Source organism: Perca fluviatilis, chromosome 6, assembly GCF_010015445.1.
Source record: "Perca fluviatilis chromosome 6, GENO_Pfluv_1.0, whole genome shotgun sequence".
Classification (NCBI taxonomy): Eukaryota; Metazoa; Chordata; class Actinopteri; order Perciformes; family Percidae; genus Perca; species Perca fluviatilis.
The window spans coordinates 11,936,277-11,957,549 of record NC_053117.1 but is presented as its reverse complement, the minus strand read 5'-3'; the positions used below and the strand labels follow the sequence as shown (position 1 = coordinate 11,957,549).

Sequence of the window (21,273 nt, the reverse complement as noted above, 5' to 3'; positions counted from 1 at the left end):
GAATTTACCTGTAAACGGGCATACCATCTTTTGGGTGTGATCCAGTCTTCTGGCGATTTTTTCATATAAGGTGTCTGATGTCTGTCTACAGTTGGTTTACATAAGGACAATGAGCTTGTAGTGATTATTTTTAATTAAAATGGTCTGTTGCAGGTGGGTGACCAGATCCTGGAATTGAACGGTCAGAGTTTTGTTACAATCTCCCATGATGAGGCAGTTCACATCCTCAAAACAGGACGGCACCTGCGGATGAAGGTGAGGGATGTGGGTCGTCTGCCTCATGCACGCACAGTGGTGGATGAAACCAAATGGATCTGCAGTCAGGCCATAGCTGAGACCAATGCTACAGCTAACACAAGTTCTTTCACCGACCCCACTGTCAATGCTGGCATCCACGTTAGTGCCAGTACCTGCAGTACAAGGTGAGTACATTATACTGAATTGAAATGAATATTTGCAATGAAAATCAGGAATACAATGAAGTTCTATTTGGGGGGAGTGGGGGGGTTCAGGGTCAGGTCAGGGCATTTCCCCCATTCAGTCTTCTTCCAACCCTGCTGCAGAGGGTCTGGGTGGAGGATGTGAGATTTATCCTGGTGGCGTTTAATGTCGGGACCTTCTGACTCAGGGTCCCTGTTCCATCCCTTTCCTTGGGGACTCAAGCTCTGGGCCTGGCCCCTGAGAGGGCCAGCCTTTTAGGTATGGGGTTCACGCAAGCGGTGGTTGTGACCATGCAGAGTGCTCGGGCACCATCGCCTTGAGCGGCTCACACATTTCGCTGGGACCACTTTATGACGTGGTGTAGCGCCAATCATGTTGATGCGCTGTCCTGCTCGGCCCCGGAGGTGCTCCGATATCTACAAGGCTTGTTCGATGCAGGCAAGTCAACGTCGACCCTTAGAGGCGTGGTGGCAGCAATCAAGACCACTCGCGTTGCTGGTAATAGGTTGGCTGCGGAGGACTGCAGTTTTGTTGCACAGTTCCACAAGGGTGCACAGAGGGTTGCACCACATGGCAGGAGGTTGGCCCTCCCCTCACGGGACCTGGTGCTGGCTGCTCTGCAGGAAGAGCCCTTTGAGCCTATGGAGTCAGCGCACCTCAAGTGGTTGTCACTCAAGGTCGCTTTTCTGGTGGCAATAACATCGGCTTAACGGTTGAAAGAGCTATAGACTCTCTCGGTACATGAGAGTTGCTGTCAATTTCTGCTGGAGGGCACAGGAGTGATCCAACCCCGGGATTTCTGCCTAAAGTGATTTCGGATTTTCACCTGAACAAATCCGTGGCATTGCAATCCTTCTGCCCTCCTCGAGAAGGCAGTGAGCTGGAGCTCGCCGATTCGGGGCTATGTCCGGTCAGAGCTCTGAAGATCTATACCCAGCGTACTCAGGCTTAACGGCAACCAGACCAGTTTTTTGTCTGTTTTAAGCCCCAATGCTTGGGTCGGCCAGTGTCCAAATACAGGTTGTCGCATTGGGTTGTGGAAACGATTCAGCAGGCGTACAAAGGTAGTGGTGCTCCAATCCCAGTAGGGGTGAGGGCACACTCTGTACGGGGTATGGTGACCTCTTGGGCCTTATGGCAGGGTGCCGGCCTCTCAGAGGTTTGTGCAGCTGCTATGTGGTCATGGTCAGTTTTATTGCTTAAATGTGGCTGCTGGCCCCTCCTTTGGGGAACGGGTGCTAAGTGCCTCTGTGCAGTAGCCGACATGTGCTAAGTGAGGTCATTGGCCCGGCAAGGGAGATGTTGGTATCCTTGTCAGTCGGCCCTGTTGGTATCCTTGTCAGTCGGCCCTTCTGAGCGTCCTCCATCCTTTTACGCCTTACCTTTGCATCTTGCAGGGTTTGCCATGCTGAGGGCTACGTCTGGTGCCTAGGCATTGGGGTGTAATAGGATGGGTTTGTATATTTGTATATAGCGTTAAAAAAAAAGGTCACAGGGTTCTTCTTTTTGTTTGATGCACTGTTTTTATCACTCTGGTGGCGGGGACGTCTCATTTGCGCAATGCGCGATGCGCTCCTGATGGAGCGGGTGGACGGAGATGGAGTGGGGGGAGGAGGAAGGGGCACAACAGGAGCAGGTGGTGCGTTTGGAGGCCCACGCTCCATGGCTGCAGCAATCCTCTCCAGACTTGAGGAGATGCGCCCAAGAGGCCGCAGCAACATCGCCACCCGGCCAAGACGGACATTTATTACTTTGTCGCATCCCAGACAGCTCCCTCTGGCTTGCGCCAGGAAAATCCGCCATCATAATAGCAATCCGCCATGGAACAAGCGCGCCTGCTCTTAAAGGGAATGAGAGATGCCGCTCTGATTGGTTATTTTCACGTTACGCCCAAACCCCACCTAGCTACTTCAGACCAACCCATTTAAGATTTGCGTCGGGCGCAAGAGTCATTTATCCCGCCGTTATAATAGCAACAGCGCCCGAGATCCGCCCACAAAGCTACTTGCGTTTTGCGTTTCACACTTGCGTTTCAGATCGTTAAAATAGGGCCCAATGTGTTGAATGTACCATGTGACAAGCAACTGTTTTTATTTTAATCAGACCAGCCTGAAGGTCCACTGAAACATTTTAGAGCATGCATTTTAACTCCACAGTTATTCTGGTTCTTAAATGAATCAATCAATTTGGAATCTGTGGAGAAGCGAAACAAAATCATTGGGGATTGATTCAGTCATTCAGTTCATTTAAAACCAAATCAGTAACAACAGAACCATTGCCATATGGTAGTCCTGTGAACAACATCTCATCTATTGGTGCATCACTGGGGGGTCCATTAAAAACCTTTCGATGCAGTGGAGAATTGTATTTGACAGCAAAGCAATGTGTTGAGACCCCCCTCTCTCACTCTTACTCATCCATCTGTTTTCGAGCCCTAATGGAGATGGCCCTCATTTGACTCACGTTGCCTCGATCCCACCTCAGGCTGGGCTTGAACGTGATGTTGTTGTGTTTTAAAGGTATAATATGTAGTAGGTATCTGATGTTATGTGTCCACATAGGCGTTTTTTGACAGCAGGGATCACCCTGCTTTCCAGCATTGGACGCTTGATGGGTGTGCCACTAGCAGCTATTAAAGTTATAGTGCGTAGTTTTCCCCCATGAGTTCTAAGTAATGACAACAACATATGCATCCACATGACACAAGCCTTGCGTGATCGCGCACCACTCTCACACCCCTCCTCCACGCAGTTGCTTGAAACAAAAAAACACAGACTCTTCAGAAGAGGTAATTATCTTCACTTGCGTTTCTGCATGAGAAAGTCACCGGACTACACCATTTTCCAAACATAACCATACTGAGAAATATAAATAGACTTTGTGGAGCTGATGGTCTTAATTAGCTTTGTATCAACTAACATGGCAATGGCTTTAAAAGATATTCATTAATATTAAAAAAAGTTACGCACTAAAGCTTTAATTTCTCTTCTGACATGAGATAATTTTTCTTCACTGACAAGCAAAGAAAACTACACCATCCTACAACCACGATGGCTGCAACTAATTAGATATATTATTTTTAAATAGTGAACTAAAATGTGTTTATGAAAGCATTGTATGCAAGAAATAGGCAATGCATTTGCTAAATCTGTCTAACTTTAAGATCGATAACTGTCAGTTTAAATGATTTCCAGGAGTTTTTGAGAGGTGGCAAGTTAAGCTGGAAGCCCCTGATTTGCATAAAGTCGCCTGGACCCCAACTTTATGCAAATGAGGAGCCAACAATTTAACGTTTCGCTTCTGTAAAGTCACTGCTACCAGATGCAAACAGAATGCATTGCCTGGCTGCTCACATAGACAATGAATGGGAAGCGTGGAAATGACCATTGCCATTGGAGATGTCCCATTACAGTATGTGAGGTGTTTGGTGTTTTAAGCCCCCAACGTTGTCTTCCAGGCAGCGCTGCATGGAAGGCACTAGGGTTACGCAAGGTTAGGGTTAAGGTTAGGTGCCTTGAAATCGACGGTCGCAGCGCTGCATTGAAGTTGATGGTGGGGGCTTAAAACACCATCGAGCAGTATGTGAACACACAGAGTTCAAAGTTGGCCCCTCATCCCCGGCTTAACAAGCCAGAGAGAGAGAGAGCAGCAGTGGTCGAGCGGGCTAAGGAGTGAATGAAGAGAGGGAGCACCAAACAACGCAGTAAATCAGGAGGAACAAAACATTACTTTCTGATTTTTTTCACGCTGGTTACGTTTTGAAGTACAAATAAACACACCCACACATCCATGGGAAGGTGCCACATTGCCGGATTTTGTGCGAATGCAGAGCTTCATCCACGCTGTTTGACCTTGTGCAGCCTGTTGGCTGGGGGTTACACACCCACGTGGACCCCAAAGGATCCATAAATGTCCCACACAGAAAAAGAAAAGACAAAATACAGGCAAAGGGCAGGGTCTCTGCAGCTAAACAAACCGCTTCTAGTTGGTCATAATAAGTGCTGATTTATGGAGGAAATATTTATTCATAATTCAAATTGAAAGTCCAAAGAGAAGTTGAAAGTCCAAAGAGAAAACAAAGCGAGATCAAATTAAAAATATATATATACATTTACAATTTTCCATTTGGCTTTGGCTTTTGAATTTAATATTTGGCTTTTGAATTTCAATTTAACATTGGCTTTTAATTTTCATTTAATATTTGGCTTTTGAATTTCAATTTAACATTGGATTTTAATTTTCATTTAATATTTGGCTTTTGAATTTCAATTTAACATTGGATTTTCATTTGGATTTAATATTTGGCTTTTGAATTTCCATTTAACATTGCCTTTTCGTTTGGACTTGACACATTTCAATGTTAATGAGGAGGCGTGGCCCAAAGACTGGTGGGAGGGTCTGAAACGAAAGGGGTGCAGAGGCACCTTATGAACAGCAGGGGGAGCTGACTGCTGAGGAGCATCTGTCTGCAGCTTCAGGCTGGCTTGGCCTCTTGTTTCACATGATAGAAAATGATGATGTAGGCTAAACACAAACGACATTTCATGCAACAACAGTGAAGTTTTCATGTAGTTACTATAATTGGGCCCGTGTTAGTGAGGACTAGATTAGGACTGTATTTAAAGCTGATTCTGGTTCCCAACTTCGCCCCAGGTGTGTCTGTTTAAAACACGCACAACACACTTCTCTCTTTGATGTTATATTTAATTAAGCCAACAGTAGAAAGATGGGTGTGGGTAGCTTCGCGTGTGTTTGTGTGGTCGTCTGGCGGACACAAACACACACCACACACACAATCTCAACTGGATAGTCATCGTCCGAACTACGACCTCTCCTTTTTATTTCTCTCACTTTTTTCTCTGGGTGGCGTGCACGGTGTGAGGTGCGTGTCCGCACTATTCTCCAACATGTAGCCTACTCACAACAATCACTCCTGATTGACGGCCTTTTGTACTTTTTCAGACTTCCAGCTGACAGCGGTGTCTGTGAGCATCACTGGCTGGCCAGCAGGGAGGCGATCCCGGCCGCCACTAGCTGGCTGTCCCGTCAGACTGAAGCTTCTGACAACATCAGAAATTATAAAAAAGCAATCGATTCTATAATCTAGATCGAGAGTTTGCCGTAGTAGCAGCAGCAAACCGCTGGAAACTTTTTACAATTTTCATCTGCTATTCCACCACTAAATTCACTATTGAGACTTTTTTATGCGATAAATTAACTGTGTAGAGTTTCAATATGGGCAGTTTTACAAACGTTGATGGCCAACTGCACATTTTCTCCGATGTTGTCAGAAGCTTCAGTCTGACGGGACAGCCAGCTGGTGGCGGCCGGGATCGCCTCCCTGCTGGCGGCCCGAATGCTGCAGACACCACTATTAGCTGGAAGTCTGAAAAAGTACACGGGCTGTACAAAAGGCCGTCAATCAGGAGTGATTGTTGTCAGTAGGCTACATGTCCGAGAATAGCGCGGACACGCATCTCACACCGCGCGCACCACCCGGAGAAAAAAGTGAGATAAATAAAAAGGAGAAGTCGCAGTTCGGACGATGACTATCCAGTTGAGATTGTGTGTTGTGTGTGTGTGTGTCCTCGAGATCTGACCACACAAACACACGTAAGCAGAGCTACCCACACCCATGACTGTTGCTTAATTAAATATAACATCAAAAGAGAGAAGTTGTCTGAGTCGTGTTTTAAACAGACACACCTGGGGCGAAGTTGGGAACCAGAATCAGCTTTAAATACAGTCCTAATCTAGTCCTCACTAACACAGGCCCAATTATAGTAACTACATGAAAACTTCACTGTTGTTGCATGAAATGTCGTTTGTGTTTAGCCTACATCATCATTTTCTATCATGTGAAACAAGAGGGCAAGCCAGCCTGAAGCTGCAGACAGATGCTCCCCAGCAGTCAGCTCCCTGTTGTTCATAAGGTGCCTCTGCCCCTTCGTTTAAGACCCTCCCACCAGCTTCGAGCGACGCTTCTCATTTACATTGACATGTGTCAAGTCCAAACGAAAAGGCAATGTTAAATGGAAATTCAAAAGCCAAATATTAAATCCAAATGAAAATCCAATGTTAAATTGAAATTCAAAAGCCAAATATTAAATGAAAATTAAAATCCAATGTTAAATTGAAATTCAAAAGCCAAATATTAAATGAAAATTAAAAGCCAATGTTAAATTGAAATTCAAAAGCCAAATATTAAATGAAAATTAAAAGCCAATGTTAAATTGAAATATAAAAGCCAAATATTAAATGAAAATTAAAAGCCAATGTTAAATTGAAATTCAAAAGCCAAATATTAAATTCAAAAGCCAAAGCCAAATGGAAAATTTAAAAAATATAATAATATTTTTAATTTGATCTCGCTTTGTTTTCTCTTTGGACTTTCAATTTTTCTTTGGACTTTCAATTTGAATTATGAATAAATATTTCCTTCATACTGATTGAGAGGGATTCATTTTGTGTTATGATGATTTTACTTTTATGTGTTGCTCTCAATTCAACTTGTTTTGTAGGATGAATATAATTTGTTTCTTAAGTATGCTAGACATTGTTTTCTTCTTTTTTGCAGACCATCTTCAGCCAAAGCTACACCTATATTAGGGAAGGTAAGACTGGCAGGCATGCATTACTGCCCTCTGAATACATATTACCTCTTTAAACTCTATGTATGGCATTGACATGACTGACAATGTCTGTGGAATTTTACCTGCTGTGACTGAGTGATGTAAAAGTTTTTAAATGTTTTTATTTAATTCACATACCATTAAAAAACACATATTATTTGGCAGTGGACATGTTGGAAAGTGTAAATTAAAAGGTTTGTGTTAATATGTTTGCCTTGCCTGTATGATAAAAACTCATAAAGCCATTAAATGAAAAATACATGACACATTTATTATAATCCTGCTGAGCTCCACTGGCCGAGCTCTCAACCCCAGAGGGTTAATTCTTAAGATCTCCGTTGATACTGTAAACAGCTGAGCTATATGCTAATATGTGCAGAAAACCAACCATCAAAGGCTCTGCTATAATTGAGCAGCTATTCTTAAGAGATAGGTCCAATTTTTGTGCCCCAGGTAGTTGAGGTCTAATGAGCTTTGTAGTTTGAGATCGGATAGGTGGCAATAATGATTTAATGCATGTCCAACAAGCATTTTAACAACCGCTGGGTAACCATTAATGAAGGACAGTGTATAAATGATGATGCTCTGAAAGCTCAATGGGTTTGGGGGGACAAGACTTTGTATTCAAGGCTTGTATTATCGTGACTCAAATGGGGATAGTTATCACAAAGCAGCTTGTTAGTGAGAGCAGTCTGCTGTATATTAATTAGGGCCCCTGCTCTGGGAACTGTTGGGTTAGACCATGACTGTTGACATGCCATAATTTAGAGGACATATGAGAGTTGCACAAATCTCTCTCTCTCTCTCTCTCTCTCTCTCTCTCGCTCTCTCTTTATTCTTTCCAATGAAACATTGATAATAAATGTATCTGCAAACTGAGATGTTGATGAAAACATCCTGAAAAATGTTCACTGTCAACCATGACCTTAAGTACAGGGAATAGCTTTTGGCCTTTTGCAGTCTCATTTATTATTGCTTGTCAAGGTAAACTTGATCTTCATCATCACAGAGCTGTTCAACACTGAAGCAAGTCTTAACATTGAAGCATATCATGCAGAGGCTTTTAACCATTCCATTTCCATCATCTTATGAACTGTTGTTTTGCCATATTTACAGCTAAAGCTTTTGTAGGAGGGAAAATCTTTCCCAACAGCTTTCCCCCTTGCAGAGTCCTATTTATTCCATACAAAGGTTTTCAGTTGGCATAAAAGCCACAGGACTGCCTAAACTCAGTCAATCTACTAACAGTGAGAAAAGCTGTTTTTCTAAGTTGAGCTGCTTAAAAAAATATGATGGAGTCTAAAAGGCAAACAAGTTCTGACTGACTTACCCTGCAGCTTTGAAGTGGTGCATTTCCCTTGAGCTCACAGCCATGTGCATAGGATGAGAAGAAGGGGGATGAAAGTTCTGCACACATTTCAATACATTCTATTTGCATTCTTCTGGGGTTGTAGAGTTAGATAACTTTTATTTTCCATTCTGTGTGGCCCTCTTTTATTTTCTCTCTTGATTTTTCTTTTAATCTTTCGACCTATCTGTCCATCCAGCCAGCAGTATACAGAGGTGTGGGCCCACCAGGTGCTCAGGTGTCTCTGGATCAGCAGGCCTACATGCTTCTGACGGAGCCAGAGAGGCAGACCATGGCCTACTACCTGCAGGAATACCAGGAGGGACACATAGGAGTGGAGCCACTGGCTATGGCTCTGTTTGAGCTCTTTAACACACATGCAAAGGTACAGTGCAGCAGCCTGCAGCATTGGCAGGGTGACTCTACATGTCTATGTGGGGTCTAAAAGAGAGCTACATGTTTTTAGCTTGTTAAATCATGTTAAGAAAGTATATTGAGAAATAAAGGTTGAATGTATCAGAATGTGGGAATAAATAACCTGACAATAAGACTAAATTGTCTCAACAACTCAGATGTCTGGAACCAGGCTAGGGAATTTGATACAAGTTTTGGAACCACTTTCTAATAAGGCATCCTTTATAAATGGTTTAAAATGAATCACTTTATTAATGATTAATACACATAAGTTAAAAAGCCATTAATTGAGATTAGAATATTGAATTGACTCGATAATTATAGATCTAATCCCCTGTTCATTAACTGGTGTCCTGCAAGGCTCTATTGTGGGCCCATTCCTGTTCAGCATATATATTATTGATCTACCTTCTGTGTGTAGAAGATGTGATATTTTAGTGTATGCTGATGATACAGTTATCTTTACTGTTACAAGGCTAAGCTAACCTGGGCTCATATAACAAAGAAACACAGCTACTAAAGGCTAACCTACTACGTAACAATAATAGTGTTGTCTCCTCGCCCTGCGTGATGCATTAAACATGAGAATGACACCTGTGTTTGTCTGGATGAGTGTATATTTCTCCTTCCTAAGAGGGGTTGTGCTGCGTTAGACTGACTCACCCAGCTGCTGTTTCAATTCGCGCTCCGGAGCCAGGCCTGCTAGCTTTTGGTGTCTCCCTTTTAGGAAGAAACCTCGGCAGACCCAGACTCCTGGTAGGCGGTGTCTGATGGGGACGGTTGGGGGTGTGATGAACAGTGGCAATAATAGTCATAATAAAGATAATGGAACAGTGACTACAATGGTAGTTGCAGTAGTTCATGTCATAGCAGGGCACAGCAGGGCGTTACAGGATGTAGCGTGGCACAGCAGAGCAGTGGGTGGACACGGCCCGACGCAGCAGGACACAGCCGGACACAGCAGGGCATCGCAGCGCATAGCCAGATCTTGGTGCCACGGAAATATTCTGGGCAAAAAAGAAACAAATGGACTCCAGGGAGTAAACTCCCCAGAGCTAGGTTAGTAACAAGCATTTCTGGGGATGCACACTAAAGGAAACAATGAAAAGAGAGATGAGAGAGCAGCTCAGTGTGTCATAGGAAGGAAGGAATTTCCCCGGCAGTCTAGAATTATAGAATTATAACAGCATAACTAAGAGAGGCAGGTTAAGGAGAGGAGCCTGGTCGGGCAAGAACTCTCCCCAACCGGATCGGGCTGTACTTGCCTGCCTCCCTCTACTCTCAATATATTATTAATTATATGATAGATGAATCTGATGACTATGAAGAGAAGCAGAGATAAGCAGGGGTGCTGTGTCTGCAGCTATACACCCTACCCCGCCGGTCTAGGGCGCATGCTGCAACTCCTACCTTAACTATAAGCTTTATCAAAGAGGAGGGTTTTCAGTTTATTCTTAAATGTGGTGACGGTGTCTGCCCCCGAACCCAGACTGGGAGCTGGTTCCACAGGAGAGGAGCCTGGTAGCTGAAGGCTCTGGCTCCCATTCTACGTTTAGAGACTCTAGGAACCACAAGTAGCTCTAAATTCTGGGAGCGCAGTGCTCTAGTGGGACAATAAGGTACTAAGAGCTCTTCTAGATATGATGGTGCTTGACCATTTAGAGCTTTGTAGGTCAGGAGAAGGATTTTAAAATCAATCCTGGATTTTACAGGAAGCCAATGCAGAGAAGCTAGTACAAGAGAAATATGATCTCTTTTATTAGTTCTTGTCAGAACACGCATTTTGCGTACTCGGCACGCATTTTGACCCTTAAGTACGCTTGTACGATTCGCTGCTTTCTAGGTACACATTTTGTTGCATCTCACATTTCTCCGGTTTCAGTTTTTATGCAATCTACATTTATGATGTTGATTCTGCCGCTGAGCAGTGGAGTGAAAAGCTTTTGGCCCTCCTTGCCAAATGCTACGCACGTTTAATTCAATTCAGTGCCTCAGCAAGCCAGGCTGTCCGGATAACTGTAGGCTTGCATGCCATGGCTGAACCGCCTCAAAAAAAGGTTCGGAACGATTTCTTAACAGGAGAGATGGCCTTTCCTCCACATGTCCAGGCTACCTCACGGAGACAGTACCCCCTCACACGTCCTGCACCGTGTGCAAGACAGACATCAACATCAGTCACCAAGGGGCAACAGGTAATGAACACAGTCCCATAAACAAATACTCCCCACCCCCGAAACATAATGATATTAAAAATAAATGGATAAGAAAAAAAGCGTTCATAGTGTCCATCAGTGATGGGAGTAACGCGTTACAATTCAGTGGTTGAACTGACTGCTGAGATACATTTGCGACACGGACATTATTTTCCGTAGTTGTTTACGCTGCGTTGAAGCGAGCTGTCCCGTCACTGTTCCCCGTGGTCAGAGCCATAACCAGAGACGGTAACTGACAACATCTGTGTCCTGTCAGTGACTACAGCAATGTGACCGAGCAACTGACACATCGAGAATTAATGATTAGTCTTGCTACACGTAATATTACATTTTATCAGCGGGGCAAGGTAACTATAGCCGTCGGTATACTACCGTCGGCTACTTTGATTCAATTTTAATTGGGTATTTTTCATTTAATCCTACTTATTAGGCTACTTCTAGTCCACAACAATTCAGAGTCAAGTAGGCTATTGAACGTTTTACTTAACTATTTATTTTATAGCTTTAGTTACTTTGCAGCGTCAGATTAATAATACAAAATAATATGAATAAATTATGATGTATTAAAGTGGATAAAAATGAGACTTTGTTGACCCCTGGTGAAATTCACAAGCTACCTGCCAAGAATACTCCTGCTTTTATGGTGAAAGTAACACAAAAGTAACACAAAAGTAGTCATTACAATTCAGAAACAGTAATATTGTAATATAAGTAATTACTCTCAGTAACTAGTAATCAATAATGTATTACATTTTTGAATTAACTTGCCCAACACTGGTGTCAGTAGGCTAGCCTATCTCACCTGCCATCCTTCCCATTAGTTGGGGGCAGTTAGAAAAGTGGTGGAATGGCTAGAAAACTAAAAGGTTTTAGAAAGGCCAGGTGCTGATTAACGTAAGATAAAGGTAACAGTTAGGCTATTTATGTGATGTGATGGCAACTGACATAATGCAATGTCACCCATGTCAAATTTTTAAAAGCGTATCTAAAATATCTGACCCATGTTATTTATTAGCCTATATTTGTGTCTCTGTCAGGCTTCAATCTGTGCTCTTTTTTAGTAGTTGCTTTAGGCCTATTTAAAGTTGCTTTATGAGTAAATCATTACTTAGACTACTTAATTTCCCTTCAGTAATCAGAAGAAGGCTACATGTTAACCTGGTCTAACTCTCAACACAGAAGTACTTAGGCATATTTATTAGCTCTCTCTGCCTCCTGTTGGTTAGACTAACAAATATATGGGCACAAAATATTGGACAGGATATAAGAAAACATTTGTATAGTAGTTTCACTACGCATACAGCCATTCATCCACTCCTCTGCACAGTAATAATAATTTATTGTAATCTAGAAGGTAGTGATGAGCCAAACAATGTATTTTCAGGTGCAAGAAGTTTCCATGGGCTATGCCTCCTGTACCTTTGTTTTTAATTCAATGTTAGGAGTGATATCAGTAATTGTATAACATTTATGGTCTACTTGTATATGGTTATGGAGTAACTAATAAATCTTGATTGGTGAAATTATATTTTGTTGTATGGTGTTAGGTATCTCATAGGTTTCTCATTGGTGAGTGCAACGGTGGAGCATATATTGGTGGTGGGCTGTTGGTGATTGGTGCGTGCGGGGGGCCTGGGGGGGGTTGTACTCATAAAATTTCTTCAAGGTTGGCAGGTCTGGAACACGCGCTGCAGCATTGTGGATCAGCTGGACAGTCTTAAGGGACTTATTTGAGCAACCTGATAATAAGGAATTACAGTAGTCCAGCCTGGAAGTAACGAATGCATGGACTAGTTTTTCAGCATCGTTTTGCGACAGGATGTTCCTAATTTTGACATTGTTACTAAGATGAAAAAAGGCTGTTCTTGAGGTTTGTTTTAGGTGGGCATTAAAGGATATATCCTGATCAAAAATAACTCCTAGATTTCTGACAGTAGTGCTGGAGGCTAGGGCAATGCCATCCAGGGTAGCTATATCTTTAGATAATGAAGTTCGGAGGTGCTTGGGGCCCAGCACAACTTTGGTTTTGTTTGAGTTTAACATCAGAAAATTGTAGGTCATCCAGGATTTTATATCTTTAATGCACGCTTGAAGTTTAGCTAGCTGACTGGTTTCGTCTGGCTTGATTGACAAGTATAATTGGGTATCATCTGCATAACAGTGAAAGTTGTTTGCGTGTTTCCTAATAATATTGCCTAGAGGAAGCATATATAAGGAGAATAGAATTGGTCCAAGCACTGAGCCTTGTGGAACGCCATGGCTAACTTTAGCGTGCTTGGAGGATTTATCGTTAATATTAACAAATTGCGATTGATCAGAGAAATAGGACTTAAACCAGCTTAGTGCGATTCAATAGTGTCAAATGCAGCACTAAGATCTAATAAGACAAGTATGGAGAGAAGTCCTTTGTCAGCAGCAGTTAGGAGGTCGTTAGTAATTTTCACCAGTGCCATCTCTGTGATGCATTTTAAATCCTGACTGAAAGTCCTCAAATAGACTATTCTTTTGTAGAAAGTCACATAACTGATTAGCGACCACCTTCTCAAAGATCTTGGAAAGAAAGGGGAGATTAGATATAGGTCTGTAGTTGGCTAAGACCTCAGGATCGAGGGTGGTTTTTTTCAGAAGAGTTTTTTTTTCCCTCGTTGGGAAGGGGTCTAAGAGACAGGTAGATGGCTTAACTGAAGAGACTTTTAACATTAATCGTTGAAGGTTTATAGGATAAAAGCAGTCTAAGTATATTTATTTATTTATGAACATTTATTAGAGGATCAACCCCATGAGATGCAGCATCTCGTTTTCATGGGGGTCCTCAGGATCACGTCCAAACAACAGAATAGCAGAACAACAGAGTAGATACAATCAAATAAATAAAAAAAAAATTATCAATTTGGGGGGGACTAAAGTTAACATAAAGGTCCTCTGTTATATTAAGGCACGACATTGAGTTAAATGCTGTTGGAATATCTTCCTTAAATTTTGCTATAGCAGTGTCAGATAGGCATCTAGTGTAGAAACTTGTATTTAATTTCATATAATCGGGTAGTAAGAATTCGAAAGTTATTAAAAAATGGTCTGATAATAAAGGATTCTACGGAAATACTATTAAATCTTCAATTTTGATGCCATATGCCAGCACAAGGTCGAGGGTGTGATTAAAACAGTGAGTGGCCTTATGCACACTCTGACTAAAACCAATTGAATTAAGTAGAGAGTTGAAAGCAGTACTAAGGCTAGTTCAGCCATCTTCAAAATTTACATGCATACATGTCTCGCATGCCCTACTGTAGTTCGCTGATAAATTTGTAGCAAAGGGTGAACTGTTAGATCTGAGCAAAGTGTGGTAAAAACATAAAAATAAAATGAATCCCCTAACCCTCTGAGACCGCAGACCCCATCCCCTATTTGTAAGATAACAGCTCGCATAAACTCTTGCCCCTCCTGTCTAAAGTCACAGGTATGTTGAAACAGGTCTGGTGAACTTATTATGTTAAACATGAACGGTGTTACAAAAACCTTCTAACAAACATACTGTAGATTATAAGATGAACAGTCAGCATTTATCATGTTCTTTCAGTCTGGTTAAATGGTCCTTTAAAGCTTGGCTCCAAAACTTACAGTGTCCTCGAGACAAACTTAGCACGGTAGCCCTGACACCGTTAGTCCACAGCCGCTGGGTCTGCCAGCCTTTGCCCGCCGCCGGCTCCAGCACCAGACACGAGGTCCCCCCGCCGTCCTTTGGCTCCATCGTCGGCCCTGGTGCGGAGCGGCCCGTGTGGATGTGGCGTTGTCCTCCATATCCAACTCCTGACAGAAAATGTCCGCAGCTGTGGCTGTCTGAAGCGACAAAGAAAGCGCCCTTCGGTGTGTTTGTAGAACGTACCGTGGAGAGCAGCAGCTACATGGGGTTTGAAGATGACATAACACTGACCCTACAGTCACATTAGCTACAAAAGAGAGCGACATGCACTTACTTGTGGGCGCTAAGGGGGTAAGCTTCGCTTCAGAACTCAAACCTCCTATGGCGCCATTTTGATGCTACAAAATGATCACATCCCGTTAGCATTCCACTGACTGCCATTCATCACTTTGACAGCGAATAACTTTACATCTGAAGCGTTTAAAGACTCTATTTGTCCATTGTTTATTTCTAAAGAAACACAACAATGTGTAAAAGGTACCTTGTACCTCACGTTATGGCTCCGTAACAGACGTTTTTGTAAAAATACGCTAACGATTGTGTGACATAGAGGAATTACCGTATAGTACAGGAGAAGCTCGCAGGCAGCTTCGACTTACATGGGCTGTTTAGGTTAACTAGCATTTTAGTTAGCAATAATTAGCCTGTGCCCATGTTATCTCCTTACACATACCTACGCTCTCCGTCTCTGTAAGATTTGGAATGATTGAGATTTCTCTTGGCACAGCTACCAGAAGACTTCCAACTTTCAGACAGGTTGCTCACGTCACATTTACCTTGTCTCTCTCAGTTGGAGACTGCGCAGTAACGCTCAGCGCTCACCGGAAAAGTGCTTCTAATATCCTTCACTGGTCTCCGTCCAGAGCAACGGGATCTGTTGGTCCATTCTTATATACAGTCTATGGTGGGAGCTCCTGGGCGTGCATAGCCTACCCCTGGTTGCTTGGCAACAGTAAATAGAAATTCTCTGGTGCTACCTTCAAGCATGTCTTAAGACTTACTTCAGAGGTATTGTTAAGTTAAGAACGATGTTTTTGGATTTAAAAGTATTTATTTCTCGATATATGATATAAAATCCCAAACATATCAGATATATACATAAATACGATGTCCTGAAGCGTTTTCCGCCATCTTGAATTATTTTCTTCGACTCGAGCCACTGACATACTTCACGCTGCCCTCATGCTGCCTTCACTCTGATTGGCAGTGGCTCAGCATTTGCATAAAATAGACTTCTTGTCTATTTTGGACCCGCCTTGCCCGTGGCAGTGGCAAGCTCGTCGCTTGTCGCTGGCAAACGGCCACTCCCATTGAAAGTGAATGGTAGCCTGTCGCTTTGTCTCGGTCTCTTTTAGCTAATGTTACTGTAGGGTAAAAGCGACTACGGTAGTGAGTAGTATGTAAGGCCGAAATTCCATGCAGGAAGGTTGGTTGGGGTGGTGGATGGGTCAAACACAGGGCTTTCACCCAGGAGAGTATGGTTCGTGTCCCACGTGTCATGTTTCCTAAAGTCGCTTTCTTCTTTTCCTAAACTCAACCGTCCCATTCTTCCCGCATGTCACGGAAACATAAGCCCACCCACAACCTTTTCCTTAACCCAACCGTCCCGTTCTTCCCGCGTGTCACGGAAACGTAACCCTACCCACAACCTTTTCTTTAACATAACTGCGTCAAAAGACACGCCAATAGTCCCGACCAAGCGTGTTTAGATAAACCGCGTTATATATACACTAAAGGAGACTTTTAGCGTCAATAACAACAACAACAACAAAGGCACCTGACCAAGCGTCTGTATTTTACGAGATGGGAGTGAGAATCTGTTGGTTTAGCAATTGTTGCCGTAATTCTAAGCCAATAAAGTGTGTTCAGTCGGGTGGCAAGGTAGTGTTATTTTTAGCGGTTCTCACCGTAATTCTAAGCCGAGGAAGTGTGTCTGTCCATCGGGTGGAGAGGACGGCAAAGTTTTTGTATTTTTAGCGGTTCCTACCACAATTCTAAGCCAAGAAAGTGTGTCTGTCTGTCGGTTGTCTCGTGTCCAAAACCACATGAATGCAGCAATATTGTATTTCTTTTGTTATTCTAGGAGACCTAATATCATATACAATTATTATTATTAGTATTATTATTATTATTATAAATTATCTGGGTCTAAACAAATTGATCTTCTTTTCTGTTGACATACTTTTCAGTTGATCATTTACATTACAGACCCTAAGACTAACCTTGCTCTTTGCAGATTACATTGTGTGGGATTTGAATAATTTGAAAAATGCTGTCTACTCTTTCCCTGATGCATGCTTCTATCTCTTTTGTTTTCTATTTTCCTTTCTTTCAGTTGTCCATGTTGTCTGAAGTGAGGAGTCTGGTGGCTCCCCAGGACCTGGAATTGTATGACGGGCTGGTGTTGAACTGTGAAAGGGAGGCCTACCGGGCCTGGCATGGAGGCCTGGGAGTGCTGCATCCACAGGGCCACGGCAACCACATAGCCCCTGTGATCCATGATGCAGGACACACTGTCCCTGCTACAGTACATCCCTTATTTACTATACCTAAAAAGGTGACATCCATTGTAATATTTTGTGGTTGTTTCACTTTACCACTTTAATGCAACCTTATTTAAAGATGTGTAATAAATATGTTATAGAATAGCAAGATAAGAAGTGAAAGGGCAACTTTCAAGTCAACATTTTTTAACTTTGTCAATGTTATTTTGCATTAATGACCACCTGGTTGCACCTTCTTCTTACATTGCTGCTGCTTACCAAATCATCTGACAAAAAAAAAATACTGATGTCGAATGATTTAGTGAAAACAGCTGAAAAACTATTGTTCATTTGAAACATACCTCATTGAATACATAATCACAATTTAACAAAGATGTTAAACAAATGAGGCCTCTCTCAATATGTGTTCCAATTTAAAATCCACATTAAGTCCAAATGCTCTGCCTTTTTTATCGAGGATACTTTGGGAGTTCACTTTTGAGTTTGGGGTAGACAAGTATCCCAGCATGCATTTTGCAACTACCAGTGATATATTTAAATTTCCATCCTACAGTGTCACCAGATAAAATGTTGATAGGTTTTCAGGCAAGAAATTAACTGGCTACTTGAAAATGTACGCAGATGTTTCAGAGGAACTGCTATGTGAGCCTGGCTGTTTATCTCGGCATCGAGCCAAGAACGTTGACTGGCCAAGTCAACGTTCAATTTTAACTTCCTTTTAGGAACATTCTTCTCTCGGCGAGCCCTCTGTTAATTTACCAGTGGTGTACGTCTGTTGAAAATATTAGACTGAGGGTGCAATGTATGCTTTTGTATCCTTGTAGAACCTGGCCTGAGCATGCCAAGTTCGCACAGGTTCAGGATGTGTGTAGGCATGAGCACAGTGACTGTGCTGTTCTCATTTGCCTTGCTCTTATCTTGCACTGCATTATTTTATATCTATTCAGAGGATCCGCATAGATCACTGAAAGTTTGTCTGTGTGTGTGTGTGTGTGTGTGTGTGTGTGTGTGTGTGTGTGTGTGTGTGTGTGTGTGTGTGTGTGTGCACATACCATTTTTTTCAATCTCCCTCAGTCTCAGCTTCTTGGCATCAGTCTTTGACACAGAGCAGCTCGTCTTTGTGGCAGGTCAGCGACTATGTAGTATTAATGTTTCACTGTGGCCCACATCAATCCACAGAGACCTCATTGTGTCAGGGTACAGTCTGCTTCTGATCCACGTCCTCTGGCAGTCTGGCCCCTAGAAGACCCAACACTGCAAGTGTAACCTGACAAAACTGTTTGGTTTTAGCTTGAACAAAGTGTGGATTATTTCCCTCTGCGTTATGATTTTGACCCGCTCACTCTGTGCCCGCAGGTGCTTTTGGTGCATTTGTCATGTCATGCTTAGTTGTTTTGTGGTGCTATTAAAAGCCTGCTGGTGATTGTGCTTGCTGCAGCACACCATATTTATGTGTAATTGCCTGTGCTGACACACTCCTCGTTATTGTGGTTGGGAAGTTACAACCCATGATCAAAAACTAATTGCATTTAATTTAAAGTCATGTTGTGAAAAACTGTTATGTAATGTTATGACACACCATTGTCATAGATTAATAGTTCTATGCAGGTTGGCTGCAATATACATTGCGGACCATGAACTGGAATTTCTATGTCTCACGGAAACGTGACAGCAATGATTTCTTCCACTTGAACCAAACAGTCCCACATGGATTTGTTTACATCTGTAAACCCCGCTCATCCGGGAGGAGAGGTGGTCTCGAACTGCTCTATCGCGAGAATGTGAAACTGACACCACTCTCTGTGCCTGATCACACCTCTTTTGAACTGCTGGCTGTTAAACTCAGAGGACCCACATCCACCATTATTGCGGTATTGTACAGACCACCTAAACCATCAAATATGTTTATTCCTGAACGTTCAACTGTTCTTACTGCTTTGAATGCAATGTCTCCTAATGTCATCCTGATGGGGGACTTGAATATACAGTCGTGGCCAAAAGTTTTGAGAATTACATAAATATTGGAAATTGGAAATGTTGTTGCTTAAGTTTTTATAATAGCAATTTGCATATACTCCAGAATGTTATGAACAGTGATCCGATGAATTGCATAGTCCTTCTTTGCCATGAAAATTCCACTGCATTTCATTGCTGTCATTAAAGGACCTGCTGAGATCATTTCAGTAATCGTCTTGTTAACTCAGGTGAGAATGTTGACGATCATTATGTCAGGCTGATTGGGTTAGAATGGCAGACTTGACATGTTAAAAGGAGGGTGATGCTTGAAATCATTGTTCTTCCATTGTTAACCATGGTGACCTGCAAAGAAACACGTGCAGCAATCATTGCGTTGCATAAAAATGGCTTCACAGGCAAGGATATTGTGGCTACTAAGATTGCACCTAAATCAACAATTTATAGGATTATCAAGAACTTCAAGAAAAGAGGTTCAATTCTTGTTAACAAGGCTTCAGGGCGTCCAAGAAAGTCCAGCAAGCGCCAGGATCGTCTCCTAAAGAGGATTCAGCTGCGGGATCGGAGTGCCACCAGTGCAGAGCTTGCTCAGGAATGGCAGCAGGCAGGTGTGAGCGCATCTGCACGCACAGTGAGGCGAAGACTTTTGGAAGATGGCCTGGTGTCAAGAAGGGCAGCAAAGAAGCCACTTCTCTCCAAAAAAAAACATCAGGGACAGATTGATCTTCTGCAGAAAGTATGGTGAATGGACTGCTGAGGACTGGGGCAAAGTCATATTCTCCGATGAAGCCTGTTTCCGATTGTTTGGGGCATCTGGAAAAAGGCTTGTCCGGAGAAGAAAAGGTGAGCGTTACCATCAGTCCTGTGTCATGCCAACAGTAAAGCATCCTGAGACCATTCAGGTGTGGGGTTGCTTCTCATCCAAGGGAGTGGGCTCACTTACAATTTTGCCCAAAAACACAGCCATGAATAAAGAATGGTACCAAAACACCCTCCAACAGCAACTTCTTCCAACAATCCAACAACAGTTTGGTGAAGAACAATGCATTTTCCCAGACTGATCTCATGAATTTGCGTATGTATGACACGCCAATTTGTATTCCGTTTTTGCGTGTTATGAAGATGCATAATCGCATTTTTGCGTGTATATCAACGCAAATCGGCCGCCATTGGCCTATATTGTGAGTCCATTTCCACCATAGCGAGTGGTATAAAGGAACGGCGGATGGGTAAAACACAGGACTTTCACCTGGGAGAGCTGGGTTTGCGCCTCGCGTGTGGCCGTTTTTTGTTTTTAATTTTTTGTTTTTAATAAGCCTTACCCAATGTTTCTTTCCTAAACCCAACCATTTGTTGTTGTCTTAATTGTGTTTTAGTCGTTATTTTCTGTGTTTTTGTCACTGTTTTGTTACTAAAGCCTTTACCTGTGTTCTTTTCCTAAACTCAACCATTTTTTTTTTCTTGCCAGGCGTGTGACGTTGTTCTCGCGATAGTACGTCGCGTTCTCGCGATAGTACGTCGCGTTCTCGCGATAGTACGTCGCGTTCTCGCGATAACGCACAACGTGGCGAGGCCACGTGGTGGGTCTGTTTACATCAGCTGTTTCCAGCGTGTATCATACACGTGGATAGCTGAAAATGGCGTAAAATAACATGCCATTTGGCTTTATGAAAGTGGCGTATATATTTACGCAAAGTCATGATGCCATGTTGCATTTTCCAGCACGATGGAGCACCGTGCCATAAGGCAAAAGTGATAACTAAGTGGCTCGAGGACCAAAACGTTGAAATTTTGGGTCCATGGCCTGGAAACTCCCCAGATCTTAATCCCATTGAGAACTTGTGGTCAATCCTCAAGAGGCGGGTGGACAAACAAAAACCCACTAATTCTGACAAACTCCAAGAAGTGATTATGAAAGAATGGGTTGCTATCAGTCAGGATTTGGCCCAGAAGTTGATTGAGAGCATGCCCAGTCGAATTGCAGAGGTCCTGAAAAAGAAGGGCCAACACTGAAAATACTGACTCTTTGCATAAATGTCATGTAATT

At 42.8% G+C, this 21,273-nt stretch overlaps 1 protein-coding gene across 2 annotated transcripts in view; it reads left to right on the top strand.

Moving 5' to 3' along the window:
- The window catches only part of LOC120561001 (whirlin-like), a 159,997-nt gene that overhangs the window by 104,097 nt on the left and 34,627 nt on the right, over positions 1 to 21,273 (top strand). For both annotated transcript variants that reach the window (XM_039803942.1, XM_039803941.1), the window contains exons 4-7: positions 154 to 422; positions 7,019 to 7,055; positions 8,621 to 8,806; positions 17,084 to 17,305. In XM_039803942.1, the coding sequence (XP_039659876.1) occupies positions 154 to 422; positions 7,019 to 7,055; positions 8,621 to 8,806; positions 17,084 to 17,305 (714 nt within the window). The remainder of the gene's footprint in view (positions 1 to 153; positions 423 to 7,018; positions 7,056 to 8,620; positions 8,807 to 17,083; positions 17,306 to 21,273) is intronic.